This window comes from Sinocyclocheilus rhinocerous, unplaced genomic scaffold (assembly GCF_001515625.1).
Source record: "Sinocyclocheilus rhinocerous isolate Xijiao unplaced genomic scaffold, SAMN03320098_v1.1 scaffold790, whole genome shotgun sequence".
Lineage (NCBI taxonomy): Eukaryota > Metazoa > Chordata > Actinopteri > Cypriniformes > Cyprinidae > Sinocyclocheilus > Sinocyclocheilus rhinocerous.
The window spans coordinates 543,458-562,679 of NW_015666971.1; the positions used below are offsets into that span (position 1 = coordinate 543,458).

The window sequence follows — 19,222 nt, forward strand, 5'->3', positions numbered from 1 at the left end:
TATCTAAACTGATAAATAACAGATTGGAGATTAAAATAATAATTTTAAATGATTAATAAAAACAGAGATGAAAGATTTACTTAAGCCAGAATTATAATTTTACTATGGTAAAATAAATGTTCATTGATATCTTCAAAAGATTTTTAAATTTTGGCACACTTTTTTTTCTATATAATGTTGATATGGTAACTAATAAATACTGTAAATTTTGTTATGCTAGCATGTGTGGAAATATTCAAACCATGTGTGTTACAACTAACCCGGCGTTACTTTGTGCCCCCTTTTTTGTGACTTTTTCTCCAGGGATGTGTCATCCACGGCACTGGAGACGCTGCCCTCTCGTGGCCTGGAGTCGGTGCTGATGCTGGTGGCTCGTTCAGCGTTCGCCCTGAAGAGACTTCCTCCTCTGAACACACTGAAGAGCCTGAGAGAAGCGCAGCTCACGTATCCCAGCCACTGCTGCGCTCTGCTCAGCTGGGACTCCAACAGGTCAACACACAAATCAAAACACCAATGTGTTACTGTGGAATAAAATATCATTTCATATTATCAATCGTCATTTTGAATAAGAGCATCACTTCTCGCTGAATGAACGTTATAAAATCATTGACATAATGAGATTACAAATAGAGCTCCAATAAGATTTAAGCAGCTGAGATTTGTTTTTAATATTGTGATTCACTGTTCAAATCTAAACCAGAGGATCATGAGTTTAAGTCAATGCCTTCATGTGGTGGCCTTCATTATGTCTGAAATCAGTTTTCTGGTTCTCATACAGGGAGGGATCTGTTATCCCTGCATTAAGAAATGGATCATCAAACTGTGGTGACAGTTCACCAGCTAAGTAAGACTAAAGTTCTGTTTTCTGATTGCACAGCCCTGCATCTTGGGGAAAAAATGCTGCTGATTTACAAAAAAAGGCCTAATAATACTTAATTTGATACTGAGTTAAAAAAAATATTTCCATCATTTAGTGGGTTTTTTTTTCTCAAAAATGTTTCAAATTATACATGTATGTATCCACTTTAATGCACTTATCAAAAGAACAAAAGCAGTCAAATGTTAAAAAAAATATCATAATAATGACAAGAGGAAGTATTCAAAATGTATCATGTATCATTTAACTTGCAAAGGAGTGGAAAAAGTGAAAATCAGGATTAGACCAATTTAACTGACCTATGCAATCCATATGAATTTTATAGCTCTTCGCTCTGGTTGTATATCAAAAATAGACTAATTTGTTCCTGATTTTATTCATGTCAAAATATTTAAGATGAAACATCTGTTACAAACGTTTCAGAAGATTCTAAAAATGACATTAAGTACTCCATTCTATGGTATAATATATAAGCTTAACCTCTCAGTGTTATTTTAGTATCATTGATTTACTACTATAGTTTTTTATTAATATTTTTAATTTTTAGAAAGTTAAAGTTTTTGTAATTTTGTTGTGTTTTTGTGATTTTATTAGTGTTTTTTATGTCTATATATTTTTATTTAAGTTTTAGTTATTTTAGTATTCCAAGTGAAACTAAACGAAAATGAGAGATGTAGTTAATAAAATAAACTTAAGTGTTAAATTTTTTTTTTTAATATATTTGATTTTATTTCAGTCAGATTCTTCAGAGACCAGATCATCTGAGCTATGTAATCCATATGAATTTTATAGCTCTGTACTCTTGATGTATACTTTAGTCAAACATTTTAGTTCATTTGTTGTGTTTTTATTAATTTTTATTTGTTTGAGTTATTTTAGAATGAAAATGAGAAATGATGCTTGGCAGCTAGCTGAAATAAAATAAGCGCTATTTTTTTAATATTGTATTTTATGTTAGGTAACGTTTATTTTATTTATGTTTTATTATAAATAAAACAAATACAACTACTTAGGCAAAGTATGGTGTCATATTTTTCACCATACTGTGACATGACTGTTTTCTCACTGTGTTCATTCTCAGTCCATCTGACGTCACCTCTGGTGATTCTCTAACGCTGGATGGTCCTCTTGCATCTGACATTGTTGGATTCACATCAGCTGAGGACACGTTTGGCAGCATGGACTTCTATTACCCAGAGCTGGACCTGTGTCAGCGCCGACCGGCCCTCCAGTGCAGCCCAGAGGCTGACGCCTTCAACCCCTGCGAGGACATCGCCGGATTTGGCTTCTTGCGAGTGGCTATTTGGTTCATCAATGTTCTAGCCATCGTCGGCAACCTGACGGTGCTGCTTGTATTATTCACCAGCCGCTGCAAACTGACTGTCCCGAAATTCCTCATGTGCCACCTGGCCTTCGCCGACCTCTGCATCGGCGTGTATCTGCTTATGATCGCCACCGTGGATCTCATGACACGAGGGCATTACAGCCAGCACGCTATCGAGTGGCAAACTGGAGTGGGATGCGGGATCGCCGGGTTTCTGTCCGTGTTTGGCGGCGAACTATCTGTCTATACTCTGTCTACCATTACCGTTGAACGCTGGCACACGATCACACACGCTCTCCGTCTGGAACGACGTCTGGGATTGAGGCACGCTTCATCGATAATGGTCGTCGGATGGGTGGTTTGTCTAGGAATGGCTCTCCTCCCCTTAATGGGCGTCAGCAGCTACAACAAAGTCAGCATGTGTTTGCCGATGGACATCGAGACGCCTTTATCCCAAGCCTACGTTATACTCCTCCTGCTGTTCAACGTTGGCGCTTTCCTGGTGATTTGCGGCTGCTACGTGTGCATTTACACCGCCGTTCGCAACCCTGAGTTCCCCGGACGCGCCGCCGACGCCAAGATCGCCAAACGCATGGCTGTGCTGATCTTCACCGACTTTCTGTGCATGGCGCCCATTTCGTTTTTCGCCATCTCTGCGGCCTTTAAAGTCCCGCTCATCACGGTGACCAATTCTAAGATCCTCCTTGTGCTTTTCTACCCCATCAACTCGTGCGCAAACCCCTTCCTCTACGCCATCTTCACCAGGGCCTTCAGAAAGGACGCATACATCCTTCTGAGCTCCATGGGCTGCTGCGAGAGCAAAGCCAACTTGTACCGAATGAAGACGTACTGCTCGGAGAACATCAACCGAAGCAAGAGCAGCTCCGGCTCCAATGGGAACTCCAAAGCTCCTCGCGCTGTTGTGTGGATGTCCAGCTTTCCTCACGTAACACCTCGACCGCGGATGCAAAGGGTGTAGGGAAACAGACATTCAGACTCATTTAATTCCATTATTTTCTTGGTGTTCTGCCCTTGAACTTTGCTCAATCTTATCTGGGAAGATGATATGGTTTTCGGAGGACACTGCAACTCATTTCCCCTCTTATCTGTCAATGTATTGACTTATAATTCAGAAGACACATGAGTCTTTTGACAGAGAATCTAGATGCATCAAAAAGCAAAAAGCCACATTATGTGACAATCTCTACAAGATCGTTCTTATTTTACAGTGAGGTGGGAACCATCAGTCATTTTCAGAAACTCTTCACATGCTACAAGAGCATTTTATCCATTTGTTTCCTGAATTCAATCTGATTACTGTTTTACATAATTGCTGTAAAAAGTTTAATTTGTCAGTTTGAGGTCTTTTAATGTGGAAAAGAGTTTCCTTATTTAAGGTATAGGCCTATATCTAAGTTATATCACTGATGTTTAAAGAACTTATTGCAGTCTGATTGTCTGAGTTGTTGTTTTATGTGGGCTACTATGGAATAGCGCCACTTCGTGGACAAATTTCAAAACTATTGTTTTGAAAACATGAAAGATTATTTTTTTTTTTTTAGTTACTATGTAGTATTTGAGGTCTAATAAAATGCAAGCAAAATGTTTGCAGTCTTGTTTGCAGTCTTTTATGTACTTAAATTCCTAAACTAGACAAGGTTTGTTTTTCTGACACTGCCTAGTGTACATTCATTCATTCATATTCGCATTTTTATTTAAATATCGCAGCATTTTTTCCCACGTTTCAAAGTACCGTCACAGAAAAGCTAAAATATCAACAACACTGTATAACACAGCAAGTGTGGACAATAAAATGTATTTTTTTCTACCGTTAAAGTCCCCCTGTTGTCAAAATCAAGTTTTTAATGTTATTTATTTGTCTATATGGTGTTTTTAATATGCCTTTAGACAAACCATGTGCCAATCTATTAATCAACACCATTGCTGAGTATTTTCTCCTTAAAACTGTAGTTTCCCAAAGGCTGACCCAGAAATACAGTTTGAAACAGCCCTCGGTTTTCTACGTCACAAACCAATAACCAATCACGTCAAGGGATCGATTCCTATCACTAGCATGCAAAATATACCAATACCTGGCTCTATATCAGCATGGCTGTGATTAGGCCAGAGGCGGAGTGATACAAAATTGTGAAAGGGCGTTCGCGTAGCGATACCAGTACAATATCTCACGGTTCTCAATCAATCAGATTTGAACAAAATGTATTAACACTTACAAACAATTTTAAAAAGATGAGTTTTAGTATTTTTGTCAAAATTAAAGTAGAAAAAAAATTTCTTTCAATTTTGCCCAGAATAAAATAATTATTTAAAAAAAAAAAATGCTGAGGTTAATATTATTAGCCCCCTAAAGAAATGATCTGTTTGATTGGCTACAGAGCAAACCACTGTTGTCCAGTGACTTGCCTAATTAACCTAATTAATCCTCTGAGCCTTTAAATTGCACTTTAAGCTGAGGATTAGTACCTTGCAAAACAACTAGTAAAATAATACTGTCATCATGGCAAAGTCAAAAGAACTTAGTTTAGACTTGAGAAAAAGAATTATTAATGCTCACAAAGGAGGAGAAGGATATACACATTTATCAAAGCGTGTCAAGAACTGCCGTGAGAAGTATTATCAAGACCCAAGAACAACTGCAAAGACACTAGTGAATGATTTAGCCAAGTCTGGGATTGATGTCTCAACGAAGACGCTCACTAGTGCCCTGCACAGGAATAGACTGTGAGGCTGCCGACCAAGAAAAGACTGAACCTCCAAGCTAGACTGAAGTTTGCCAAGGACAATCTGGAGAAAAATGATGCATACTGCAAACATGTCCTTTGGTCAGGTGAGTCAAAACTAGAGTACTTTGGCCATAGAGGGGTTACCTATGTTTGGAGAAAGAAGGGACCCAACCCAAAGAACACCGTTCCCACAGCGGCAGGTGGGAGTATAATGTTTCAGTGCGTTTGGGACTGGGAATCTCGTCAGGGTCAAAGGAAACATGAAGTCTACGAGAAGAGATTGAAAGACAAACGCAGGCAATCTACAACAAAACTTGGTTTGCATACCTCACTTCTGGTGAAGAACTACCTCCAAATGAGCAAAGTGAACGTCCTTGACTGGCCTGCACAAAGCCCAGACTTGAGTCCAATTGAAAATTTGTGGGGCACACTGAAGACCAGAGTCCATGCCAGGAGACCAACAAATCTGGAGGAGCTTGAGAGTTTCAGACGCTCCTGAAACTTGTTGAGAACTACAACAAACGACTAAAGGCTGTTATCAAGCAAAAGGGAGACACTATTGACTATTAACATCAGAGGGCTGATCATTTTGACCTGTAGACCTTTTGATTCTTGGTTATAATAAAGCAAGAAGCCGTGGTTTACAGTAAATTTATAACAGCTGAGGGGCGTTGTTAGGAGTGCCTAAAACCCCCTTAGCTGTTATAAATTCACTGTAAACCACGGCTTCACGGGGCTTATTGCTTTTATAAAACTATTATTCCATATACGTAGTAAGGTTTCACAAAATAAAACGGAGCAAATAAAGTGTAATGATATTAATAAAAACAGTATTCTTCCACCAAACAATGTAGTTCCTCAGAATCAGTTGTGGTTGCAACCATAGAGATATATACGTAGATGCCTCATTAGCGACTCTTTCTATGCGCCGCTATACGTAAGCCGTCTGCCATATTGTAACGGTCAACTTGACATCATTCACCATAGTAATCACTGAATATTTGAAAGATGCCACAATCCTGCACAGAACAGCTCAACGGCTCTGTGAGAACCTACACTCTAAAAAATGCTGGGTTGTTTCAACCCAACTTTGGGTCAAAGGTGAATGACGTCAAGCAGACCGTTCCAAGATGGCGGCCGCATCTACGTGCCTGGAGCCGTAGAATGGGGAAACTATACATATCTATGGTTGCAATAAAGTGGTTGCCAAGCAACAGACAAATGTAAAACAAAGGTGTATGTTTGTAGAGTAATTTACAACAGCTTCGAACGTGGCTCAGCCAATCAGAATCAAGGACCGGAACTATCCGATTTATAATTTTGTTTCTATTTGTATTACAAACACCCCACGTTTCCGAAATAAACTATTATGTTTAGAAATGCTGTCGGAAAAAAATCTTCGCTCCGTTAAACAGCACTTTATGTATATAATTTATTTTTATTTGTAATAATAAATATATTAACTTGGTTAATAACACACACACACATACACTGAAAAAAAAAACAATACGTAGATTTACTTAATTTTTATTTTGCAAGTTTTTGCACACACAAATTTTAAGTAAAATTTAAGTATTGAGTCAGTTAAGTAAAATCTGCTTAACCAAGTTAGGTAAAATTGGCAAAGGAAATAAGTAAATTTAACACGGCCAGTTAAGAGTTTGATGAGTAATGTCTACTTAATTATTTTGTTAAATATGCAATACTCAAGTACATTTCCCTCGGTTACAGTTTATAAAATGTACTCAAACAATGTGGCACTGGAAAACAAACATGCTATTAAAGCATGTGGTTCACTTGCAAACATGTAAGTAAGCAAGTAGACAGCTTGTTAACCTTAGAAGATAATATGTCCACTCAATATAATTATTACCTAAATGAACACAGAGACCTCAATACTTGGTACACCATACACAATGACGGTAACAATCAGTGCATAGTGTTTGAGTATAAATTGGTCATTTTGAGTAGAAAATTAACTCCAGATATCACAAACAGTAAGTTACTAAACCTAACGACAAAATCAACCATAAAAAAGAGTAAATCCAACTCGAAAACAGTGAAAATTTTAATTCATGATAAATTGATTATTCATGCCCCAGTGTATGATGGGAAAAACGGGATCACTTTGATATTTACTTAAAGAATCCTTGTAAACATAACAAACAATTCCAAGTAAAATATGCTTATAATTTCAAACTTTAATTTCTACAAGCTTAAATTGAGTAGTAATATAGAATTTATTTTTTTAATTCTTGCCTGAACTAAATTATTTAATGTAGAAATTACATTATCCAGCGGTCAGAGGGGGCAGAGGTCAAATTTAACTGCTCCATAGACATCAATGACGTGAACCAGGACCTGAATATTCTGTGGTTTAGGAACAGTAAGGAAATCCCTGATGGCATGCAGACGGAGGTCTACAGTCAAGGGACGGTCACCCTGCTGTCCACTATAAGGTAATTATGCCCAATCCTTGATTTAGTCTACCAACAGCCTTGTCAATGGATTTTTTTTTTTGTCAATATAAAGGAAATCTCTCTTTTTTTTTAATTAACAGTAATAAAATAATTGTATATTATTTTTTTATATTCATTTAAATAAATGTAAATAAATTATTTAAAATCTAAATCTCAAAATTAATTTAGGTTTTCTTTTTTTAATGCTCTTCTACAGTTCATTTAAATGATGCTTTGGTTATACAACTTCTGCGAAATGATCACATTTAAATGTTTAATGCTTTGTTTAATTTCAGCAGTGTTATGCATGTCTCAGTTGCTATTGCATTAAATTGCATCAGTCTATGAATGTTATATCTGCACAATATCAGTCATTGGCCACCTTTTTCTTTAATGCAAAATGTTTTTGGGGACTCCAAAGTTGTAAAATACAATTTTAAAGGACATTTTGTTTTGTAAATATTGTCAGAAATGTTCTTGATTTATTTCCTTTGACATTCCCTTTCAGCATTAAAAGTGTCAAGAGAGCAGATGCTGGAGAATATCACTGCAGGCTTAGTGTCAGTAACAAGATCATCGAGTCAAATCCCATCATTATAGAGGTGGAAGGCAAGTAAACCTTCAACTCGGTGACACAGACCTTTGCTTGTGCATTTTAGACATTTGATGTTCTGCCACATTTTACTCAAATCCAGGCCTGCCGACCTTCACCATACAGCCGAGTGACGTGAACATCACGAGAAACACTCCCTTCACACTGACCTGTGAGGCGGTCGGCCCTCCGAACCCTGTGACCATTAAGTGGCTTCACAAAGGCAAGAGATTTGCAGAACGCAACGAGTCTTCCAGCACCATCACCATTGAAGGTAGGAACATGTGGGATTTTTTTATGGTCCTCGGCACTTTTTCTGAACTTTGTTCCTTTGGAAGACGACTCAGACATGCTTTAGTTTCTTAACATCTTGTTGTTTGTATAGCAGAGAATCAAAAAGCCTTAAAAGTGAAAGAAAATCCCTGAGTTCAGAAATAATTTGTTGCCACAGAATTAGAACTAAGTGGAAGATTTTTGTTAGGTTACGGTAATAGATTTGTTGTCCACATGATCATTTTTTAGAGAATTGGTAGTTCTTCCACAAGGTTGTACTTTCCCTAGTGCCTGTTGACACTGAATGACCCTTCAGTACAGTGTGTTACAGATGACAAAAAACACGATGAACTGTTCCTCTGGTAAATCAGGACATCCTTATTGCAGGAAAACATTAGTCGGCGAAACTTTGAACAACAGCAAACAATTGACATAGAAACTTTGATTACACTTGGAGTGTTGAGTGAACACTAGCATGTTTTGGAGACATAAAAGGGTTTTCTTTTCTATTATTAAAAAAAAGATTTAAGATTTTAAGCATATTTAAGTGTTAATAAATTGCATTTGCAAAAAATGAGATTGAGATTGATCAGATTGATTTAAACCATTTTAGTTTTATTTATACGCTATTTTATTTATTAATATTTTGAATTGGGTTAACTTTTGACAACTATTTTAAGTTAAATTTTTTCACCATATATTTATATTCTGTGTGTTTTTGTCATTTTTCAGTTTTGTTTTTCAATATCTATATTTAGCTTTATTTTAATTTCATGTCATTTTAGGACTCGGGGCAATACTTCTAATTTTCATTTAGCTTATTTTAATTTTATTTTTTCATCTAATTTATATTTGACATGTTTTTTTTTTATATTTGTTTAGCTTTATTTCAGTTTTTGTTTGAGTAATTTTAAAACTTTTTATCTGATATGTATATTTTACATGTTTGTTCTTTTTTAGTTTAGTTTTTTTTATTTTTATGTTTATATTTCCGTTTTTGTTTTAGTAATATTAGTGCTTCAATCTAATCTAAGTTAATTGTCAGTCAGTGCAACATTTCTCATTTTCATTTAATCTAATCTTTATATTTAAATTTATTTCAACTTTAATTCAATGAATGAATACATTTTTTAATAGTTTTTGTTTTAGCTCACAATGACAGCGTTGCAGTGAGTAGCCTTAATAGCAACAATCTGAACTCTAGAGCTCTCTTATGCATTTACTTTCCAAACAGATGATGTCATAAAACCCCTTAAATCTATTTTTATTGCCTAGCCCTCTAAAGGGATTAGAACTTCCAGTTTTCTGGAAAGTAATCTGTTTCACATTCCATGCAGGGCCATGTATTCCCTCTCAGTTCCCCGGCTGAGATCATCCAGCACATTTTGTTTTCTGCAGTTATGGAAAATGTGCACACAACAGATATTGTGAAATGTAACTGAGCTTGCAGGACGCTACAGAAGCTGGCTTGTGCGTTTAGTGTTGACTCTTCGTCGAGTCTTCAAAGTCACTTCTGTGTGTTTTTGCTGTTTGGAGAGTGGGATAAAATCTTCTACTGATGACAAACAGTATACTCTGATAATTGAGCAGTCAGATTACACTGATTACAATGAGAAGCACGTGACTGCAGTGCTTTAAACTGTGGATAATTTCCTTTTTTGATCATATCAAGAGGAATAATTAAATCATTTTCAGTTTTGATCAGTCATTTGATTAAAGAAAGGGAAATGCACCCTATCTATGTTATGAATGCATGTTATCAGTCTTATTGTAAACCATTCATCCATGCTGTTACATGTTAAATGTTACATTTTTGGACCTCATAATCTTTAATCGGAATGTCATAACTTGATCTTCTGGTGAGACGAAAGGCTTCTCTCTGGTAACCAGTGTGATTTTAGTATCATTGACATCACAGGAAAAAAAAAAATGAAAAAAATGTTTCACCTGTATTTTGAATTTTGCACTTCATTGCTTTGTATTTTAGGGTTAATGAAAATGTCTGTAAAATTACTGAAAATGACCAGTACAGGTTTTTTTTACAGTGTAGTATTGTAGTTTTTGTTAATGTTTTCAATTACATTTTATATTTTCTGTTTTCATCTTAATTTTAGTTAATTTTTTTTTTTTTTTAGTTTTTCAAAATATGTCTATATAATTTTTATAAATTTTTAATTTTAATGTAATATTTTAATATTTTATATTTTAGTATAAATATGAGAAATGTTACCTTGGCAATTAGCCAAGTTTTTTTTTTTTTTTCAGTTAAAAAAAATTTTATGGTTAAAGTTTTAGTTAACTTCTGTTTTATCGCGACTGTAACTCAAACTCGGCATCTATCTTATCCCACGCTGTGCTACCTTAAATTGCATGTCTTGTTAGCTTTATATAGATTGTGTGTGTAGCATTTGGACCAATCAGACACACAACTATTTGTTATATTTAACAAATAATATCTAACGCCCCCTCACCTAACCAAAGGGCCAACTATGAGGGTCTATGGACCCTTCCCCCGAAATGCAACTAACACCTCAAAAGAGCAGAACAGGCCTCTGGTTCCATGGCAGCCAAAGACAAACCATCTGATAACACTAGTTTTATTACTCAAAGGAATGCGGGCAGAGCAACTCATACTCAAGTCTCTCTAAAACAGACACATAATGCCCATAAAAATGGACTCTTCTCTAATTAATTCATAGGAAAACCTTTCTTTGAATGAACACACATATACTTCAGGTCATTGTGTATGTTGTTACTGTTCTTGTATGTTGCCTTTTGTATTGTATACTGTTTATGCATGCTTATAGGGCCTTTCGCACCGCTTTAGTTCCAAAACTAAATGTACAGTACTAAAGTACTGGGACGATTTTGCGCGAACTATTTCCCAGTACCATTTAAAGGGTTGCATTTGCACCGAGAGTGTGTACTAAGAAGTGACGTAATCCGGTCGACAGCGTCGTCATTTGTGCGTGGCGTTCAACAACATCTAATGCATTAATATTTTATGAAAGTATTTTCTGTGGCCACGAAAATATCCTTTCCTAGAGTTGATATGAACTTACACTGAATGTTCGCTGGACGAACAGATTAGTTGAGGGCAATTTAATCCTGCTGCAGTTACTACTGGCAGCTGATATAAATAATTGTAATTAATCATAATTAATTGTAATTATTTATATACATTTCCCTTTTGAGCTGATTTGCTACAAGAGTGATGGCTTGTTATTTAATAGAACACCTTTAGAAACCGTATTACAATGCCCTGGCCATTACCCAGAATACCCTAGCATGATAGCAGTGACCACTCACAGTTTCAGCTATTACTTAGATGTTTTTTTTTGTGGTTAATCTCCTAATGGTAATCGGTTTCTTGGCAACAGGCGTAAACCGGAGTTATTGTGAAAGCAGGAGTTTTATGGTTAAAGTTTAGTCACCCGGTGCTAATATTACACACACAAAAGCCTCATTCAGGGGCCCCAGCGTCCCTGCAGAGCCTCGTAAAGAACGGACAGAGCAAACTTTAGCTGGCTGGAGCCGAGAGCTCTTTAAAACAAAGGCTTTTTAATGCTTCTTTGCAGCACTGTTTGTTCAACAATAATAATCGTCTTGTCAGGAACCATTTTGGTTGTTTATACTGTTGTTTATGGTCCTTTGAAATTAAAAAATTTTACATTATAGGTGTCACGATGCACACACACGAGGAGACGCTGGAGAATACTTTACCAAGACTTTATTTACAGGAACCAAGGGAGACGAACACAGGAAGACCTTTACAGGAAGACGTACAACAGCGGACAGAGAACTAGGGACTGGGAACACTATTTATACACACAGGAGGAGGGGATCACGAGACACACCTGGGAGCAATGACACATCATGGGGAACACCTGGGTTTGGGGACGTGGAGGAGCGCACGGGAAAAAAGGCAAAACAAAAACTTACAAAAAACCGGAAATCAAACACGGGGAAGGGATGCCGTTTACAGTTCGGTCCGCTGTTCTGTCACGATTCACACACACGAGGAACGAGGAGACGCTGGAGAATACTTTACCAAGACTTTATTTACAGGAACCAAGGGAGACGAACACAGGAAGACCTTTACAGGAAGACGTACAACAGAAGACAGAGAACTAGGGACTGGGAACACTATTTATACACACAGGAGGAGGGGATCACGAGACACACCTGGGAGCAATGACACATCATGGGGAACACCTGGGACAAATGAACTAAACTAATCAGGGGAGGAACAGGAAACTAATCAAATAAGGGCATGGGAAGGCACATGGGGAGCAGGACACACACAACACATGGAACAGAGTCTGACAATAGGTTCTTCAGATCAGCCTATTGGTTCTGCATATTATCTGTGATCTTTTAAAGAAGCTGAAAGTGAAGCACATTTGAACTCTTCAAAGGACCAGAGCATAGATAGTTTTCTGAAGAACCAAACTACACTGTAAAAGATTATTTTTCAAAGATGTAAAATAAAACAAAAATGATTGGGGTATGTTTTACAAGAAAACCCTAAATATTTCAGTCTTTCGAATTCAAAATTTCACATTTAATTCAATGAATTGCTGTTTCTTTGTAATTATTTGTGAAATTTAGCAGTTTCTGAGTGAAAATAGTTTGTTTAAATACACTTTTTTTCCCGGTGTACATTATTTAAACGGTCATATACTGTTGCTGTTGTGTTTTGGTTGGTTGCTGTGGTGTTCTGAGTGGTTGCTAAGGAGTTGTTAGTGTGTTGCTAGGTGGTTGCTTAGGTGTTATGAGTGATTATTATATCTGATTACATTATAGGGCACAATGTACTGTATTAATTTGAATGAATTTTCCATATATATATATATATATATATTATTTTTTTATTTTTTTTATTTTTTACAGGTCTCGCACTTGTATTTTGAATTTTGCACTTCATTGATTTGTGTTTTAGGGTTAACAGAAGTGTTTGTAAAATTACCAGTACATTTTTTTTTTTTTTTTTTTACTATGGTGCTGACAAAGTATGTGCAGAGGTCAATATTACAGTAAATGTCATATTATACTGGCTACTGGATACTGGCTAGCACAAAACTGAGGTGCTAGGTGGTTGCTGTGGCGTTCTGGGTGATTACTGTTGCATTGCTCGATGGTTGCTATACTGTTCTTGGTGGTTGCTAGGTTAATGTTAGGCAATTATGTAAAGATTTGAACTATTTAAACATATTAATTGGTAAATAGGCACTCAAATGGCATATACTGTATATCAAGCGTATATATATAATTGCTTTACAAAAGAACTACTGTGGTAATACCATGGTACAGGGATGATATGAAATGGTATGATGGTGTTTTGATATGGAACTGATTCAGAACCATATTCATACACTATGGTAAATGAAAAGATCATATATCTTTTTTATTAATTAAATTTCTTCCCCTGTGGTACGCTTTTCTTGTTAGTGAAGTTTAGTAAAGTTTTCTGTTTTTCCATTTTTCAGCTCCAGAATCCGGGTCCAGAACTGAAGTGTATATTTGTGGAACAGATCTGTGATGCTTTTTGTTCAAATGCCGTGAAAAGTAGCTATGTTTCCATCCAAAGTTCTGAATTTAACTAATGTGCGAAATTGGAATATCGCAAAAATCATTTGCGAATAAAGCACCGTTTCCCACCAGCAATACAAAGAGAACAAAATCCTAACTTCCTGATAAACTGGTGCCAAGTTTTAGAAAAAGTTAATTTGCTGCAGTAGGAAAAGCCACTGTGGGTCTTTCTCCATATAAAATACATTTCTTGCACCTCAGTATGCAGATGAAACGCAGTAAACACCGTCATGTTATCTTGCTTTCGGAGACTGATGCCTGCTGTTTGGGAATGCAGTCGTTTAAGACCGTTTTGGAAGGTGATTATACTGAACCACTTTGATGACAGTCTTTGCCTCAGGCATTTCAGAATGACCAAAACTTCAGATGCTGTGCAATGAGATCGGTCTGCTGGTTAGTGCAGTTATGCCGTCTCATCACAAAGTCACATGTCTTTTTTGATGCGCATCAACTATGTTTCCATCATAGTTTATGCACTTTTTCTTATTGGATTGAAATTTATCCACCTCAATTGAGCGCACACGTTTTTAATGCACATTTTTAGAATTTATGCACATCTTGGCATTTCCATCCAGCATTTTTTTTAATGCGCATAAAAATAGGTGAATGGAAACATAGCTAGTGTTAAATACATTGCTCTAGGCAATAAAAAGAAAAAGAAGAACAATGATGTAAAATACAGTTTCATGCCTGTATAAAATATGTAAACTATGTAATTTTTGTAATTAATTGTATAGTTAATTTTAGATCCTGACTACAGAGGTGAGTTATTCACTATCCACCACTGCTCTATCTAGTTAAAGATCTGTAAATGCACATCCAGAGGGCCATTAACGAAGTATAAAATGGCTTTTATCTGGCTCTGAATATGACAATTATGTTTGAAGATCAGATCAGATATGTCCATTTCTGAGTGGAATAAGTGCATTTTTCACCTCTCACGGATGTTGAACACAAAAAGGCTCTCTAAGATTGTGGTAAAACCACATTCCGCCTCACTTCTCCATTTAAAGTGCCATTTCATACTGGAATTGTTTCAAACAGTGTTGTATACAGAAAGCCTCTTGATTTTCCATGTTGGACTCGGGCTCACTGTCCTGTCGGGCTCACAATGGCTGCATTACGTAATGCACACACAAACACTTTCATTCTCTCTCTGGATGCTGTGATGTGTGTTTCCATTAAGAGGGAACTAGTTAGAGCTGGATATGACAGTTTCCCATGCTCGGACCAGCCAGTAATTACCGCTCGAGTTTCTAAATGTGCACATAAATGCTGAATTCTGTGAAGCTATTATGAAACCACTGCCACAGAGAATGCGCTTAATCTCTCAGAGCATATTATGCACCGGCTACACTTGTGTTTAGATGCAAGACTCAAAACTGAAATGTAAAATATAAAAGATGCTTCACTCCCTCCTAATAACAAGTTAACTAGCCAACATTTCAGATTCCAAACTGTTCCCTAACACGGCTGGATGGTTGATAGGGTGTTGCTGTTGTATTCTGAGTGGTTACTAAGCAATTGCTTAGAGCATTGTTGATGTTTTGTAGTTGTTAGGGTGTTGCTAGGCTGTTCTTGGTGGGGAAATTTGTATTGTGATATTTTTTCTGATAAAATTTTGATTGTGATTGCGATTTAAAATGCCGTTTAAAAAATTTATTATTATTAATTAATTAATAATTCTAATAATAAATAAAATATTAAACAAACAAGAAATATTAATGTTGTAATATTTCATTAAAAGGTTGTGTATTCAAGATCAAATATAAGAATAATTTTATTTTACAGTACAGCTACAACAGTAAAATTACAATTCTAAAGTTTATTTAAATTGTGTTTAAATGCAGTTTAATAAAAGCAGTTCTGCTTGTTTGTAGGACTGCACAATTTGCCCAAAATGTTGTGATCTTTTTTTGTAATTTGATTAATTAATAATAATAATAAGAAGAAGAAGAAGAAGAAGAAGAAGAAGAAAAAGAATAAATGAAAATATGAAACAACATAAGAAATATTACTATTTTAATGTTTCACTAAAACAATTGTGTATTTAAGAATTTATATTTAGAATTCTTAGTTTTTTTATTAAAAACAACTTTATTTTACAGTAGGGTTGTGTTGGTGAGGAAATTTTCCCACCGGTTAATCGACATGTGACAACACCGATAATACCGGTATCACCGTGGGGGCAGGGGCGTTTCCTCTTTTAATAAATAATAAATAGCGGCAATTCGGCGTAAAGCAATTGTTCGTTTTTAGTTTGTTTGAATTTTCCCTCTTTTCCTCACTTTTAAATAGCTTAAAAGCACTAGTATTTCGTATTAGCGGCAATTTGGCATCAATTGCTTGAATGCAACAACAAAATACAACGTCAAACTCACTTTAGCCTATATATAAAACATAGAACTTTTATTAACAAAACGAATAAAAATACACCATGCTATAGGGCAGGCTATGCCTAATATAAAATAACAAATAACTTACATAAAGTTTAAATAGGTAGCCTATACAAAACTGGAAATAAGTAAGCATGTATAATATATAACCAAATAAATAAGAAACGTAGAAAGTTTATTAGCAAAATGAATATGAAAGCTAGGAGGCAGGGCATACACCTTGATGTCAAATAAAATAAATTGCACAGTTTAAATAAAGTAAAAATCAGCAAACACTGTGGAAAAAGTCAACAGGCTTTTCTAAATTCAAAATACTGCCAAACAGGCGCTTTTGCATTTCGTTTCGAAACTAAATCATCCGCGATCGTCTTGTCTGTCTCACCTCACTCTTCTTGTCAGTCAGCTCGACTCACTCTCCTCACTGGAGAAATTAAATCTGATCTGTGATGCGACTGTTGTTCGGCACGCTGCATTGAGCAGCCGCGTTCAGTTTTTAATTGTAGTGTCTGTTCTTTTACTGAACTAAATGATTTTTATTACTATAAAAAAAATCTAAACGACGGTGGGGGTCGGTGGGCAAGTGACGTAACCGGTGTTGCGGCTTAACAACGGTATCACCGTCAGCACCGTCTATCGCGGCAAGCCTATTTTACAGTACATCTGTAAAATTTCAATATTGAAGTTTATGGCTCTCTTAATTTCTTCATTTTCAAACGTTAAACCATCAAGCTTTTATTTTCACAGAAAACTGCAGGGAGCCCTTAAAGCTACTTTCTTGTTTTCAACAGCTGGTTTATGAGGGCATCTCATTACAAGTTTGGCAAGATTGTTGGTGCATGTTGCATTTTCAAATGCACGTTATACTGTAAGCAACCCAAACTCAGAGCAGATGCAGATGTAAGTTTGTGTGGAGCAGCATTTACTGTGACTCAAGCCACTCTGCGACTCTGTAAACACCAGATCATGAGCTGCTCTCGAGTAAAAGCACACATTGAAACACGCTCCACATATATTTATTTAAAGGGTTACTCCTTTAAATGAACTTCGTTCGTCTTCGGAACACAATTTAAGATATTTTGGATGAAAACCGGGAGGCTTGTGACTGTCCCATTGACTGCCAAGTAAATAACACTGTCAAGGCCCAGAAAAGTATGAAAGACATCGTCAGAATAGTCCATCTGCCATCAGTGGTTCAATCTGAATTTCATGAAGCGACGAGAATACTTTTTGTACGCAAAGAAAACAAAAATAACGACTTTATTCAACAATTAGTCTCCTCCGCGTCACCGTAGCGCCATTTTGGAGAGTATCCACTGAACGCAAACTGCGTATGCTGTTCGGTGTCAGCCGCACCACATGGATACACTGTTTTCGTTCAAATCAAAGTGTAAATAAACGTAGAAAACGTATCCGTGTGGTGCGGCTGACACAGACAAGTAGAACAGTATACGGTGAGCGTGATTTCACCAAGTACAACATGTTCCTCGATCAACATCCTTGTTGATCCTGGAACATCATTCCAATCAACCAATCAGAATTGAGAGATAACTTTTCAGGAAATGTCAGTTTTAGGCTTACAATCAGGATTAGGTGCTTCTACACCCTTGTTAATCAGCTATCATTTCCCTCTGATTTTAGGAATAAATTATGGGTAGGGTTAGGTTTAGGGGTAGGGATTGGGTTAAGTCTGTATTTTTGGACAGTAATGTTGATCCAGGATCAACAAAAGATATTGATCCTGGAACATGTCTTATTTGGCAAAATCTGCAGCAAGCGGTTTTGTTTAATTCAATTAATTTTGAGTTATTATGATTAATCATGCAGCCCTAGCTGCTGGGATGTTGTTTGGCAGTTTATACCTTTCTATTTACTTGGTAATCCAGAATACTTTAAATGTTGGAGTTACCATGGTACACAAAAACATTGCTTAAAATCATTGTTTGTTAGCGCTATAGTAAACACTATGCCAGAGCAATCTCAGATTCTGTTGCATCCATATGCAGGGCCTGCTATCACGACTGTTCTCAAAACCCGATAATTACAGGCCATCAGAAATGTAGCGTATACTTCCTGGCACCTGTACAGACGTACAATCTGTCCAGCCTGCATGCATGTTTATTTGTAACCAAAAGTCAGCTTCTTTTTGTAGCTTTTTTTTTTGTGTAAATCTTCTAAATTTAGTCAGTTTGATTCATGAAAAGGAGTTTGGAGAGACTCATTTGTATGGAGTCAAATGATCAGTCACTTTTCTGATGAACTAAAGCTAAAAATATGAATTTAACTTCGCAAAACATTCCTTTTCCGAGCAGGGCTTTGGCTCACAATGTTTCTGTGCAGTTTCAGCCTGAAATAGTTTATTTTAAAGTTCAAACCATGGTCATATGGCAACTCTTTGTGATTAATTAGTTTCAAATGGGTGGTTTATTTAAAATATATTTGAATGTTGTACATTGCTTTTTAACTAAATCTTTTCTGGGTAAGAGGCAGAAAAAGTCTTCTTGTCTTCTTAAAGGAGGTCTACCTCAAGAATAATTAATGCAAAACATCCCTGTGAGTTGGTTTCAGCAAATTAGGTATTATTTAGGAAAGTTTATATTCAAGATACCTTTCTTTTCCATGTCTAGACTGAACCCGTAATCATTCCTACATTGAATCTATAATGTTTGTATCTTTTTCCAGACGCTGTTTCATTAGCATAGTTCAGTCGCTTGAAAACGGAGGCACGATCTGTCCCACTGACAGTCAGAGATAGATACTTTTGATACTAAGAAGTAGTGCTGGGCGGTATGACCAAAAATTTATATCACGGTATTTTTCAATATTATACCGGTTTCACGGTACATGACGGTATTTTTTTTTTCATGCATGACCGGGTGTTAACCATATTTTCTACTGATTGAGAGAGGAAATACTGCAGTATATTGACTTAGAATGCCCTATTTTACTGTCACGATGAGTGAATATT

The 19,222-nt window shown here is 36.3% G+C and overlaps 2 protein-coding genes across 2 annotated transcripts in view; both read left to right on the plus strand.

The window, feature by feature from the left end:
* LOC107733338 (lutropin-choriogonadotropic hormone receptor-like) overlaps window positions 1-3,618 on the plus strand; it is a 20,197-nt gene extending 16,579 nt beyond the window's left edge. Inside the window, 3 exon segments of the mRNA XM_016544918.1 lie at window positions 304-489; window positions 779-844; window positions 1,959-3,618. Coding sequence (XP_016400404.1) covers window positions 304-489; window positions 779-844; window positions 1,959-3,180 — 1,474 coding nt within the window. The 3' untranslated portion in view covers window positions 3,181-3,618.
* A 3,243-nt stretch (window positions 3,619-6,861) lies between these two features.
* The window catches only part of LOC107733327 (tyrosine-protein kinase Mer-like), a 31,050-nt gene continuing 18,689 nt past the window's right edge, over window positions 6,862-19,222 (plus strand). Inside the window, exons 1-4 of the mRNA XM_016544900.1 lie at window positions 6,862-6,867; window positions 7,244-7,404; window positions 7,913-8,013; window positions 8,100-8,270. Coding sequence (XP_016400386.1) covers window positions 6,862-6,867; window positions 7,244-7,404; window positions 7,913-8,013; window positions 8,100-8,270 — 439 coding nt within the window. The remainder of the gene's footprint in view (window positions 6,868-7,243; window positions 7,405-7,912; window positions 8,014-8,099; window positions 8,271-19,222) is intronic.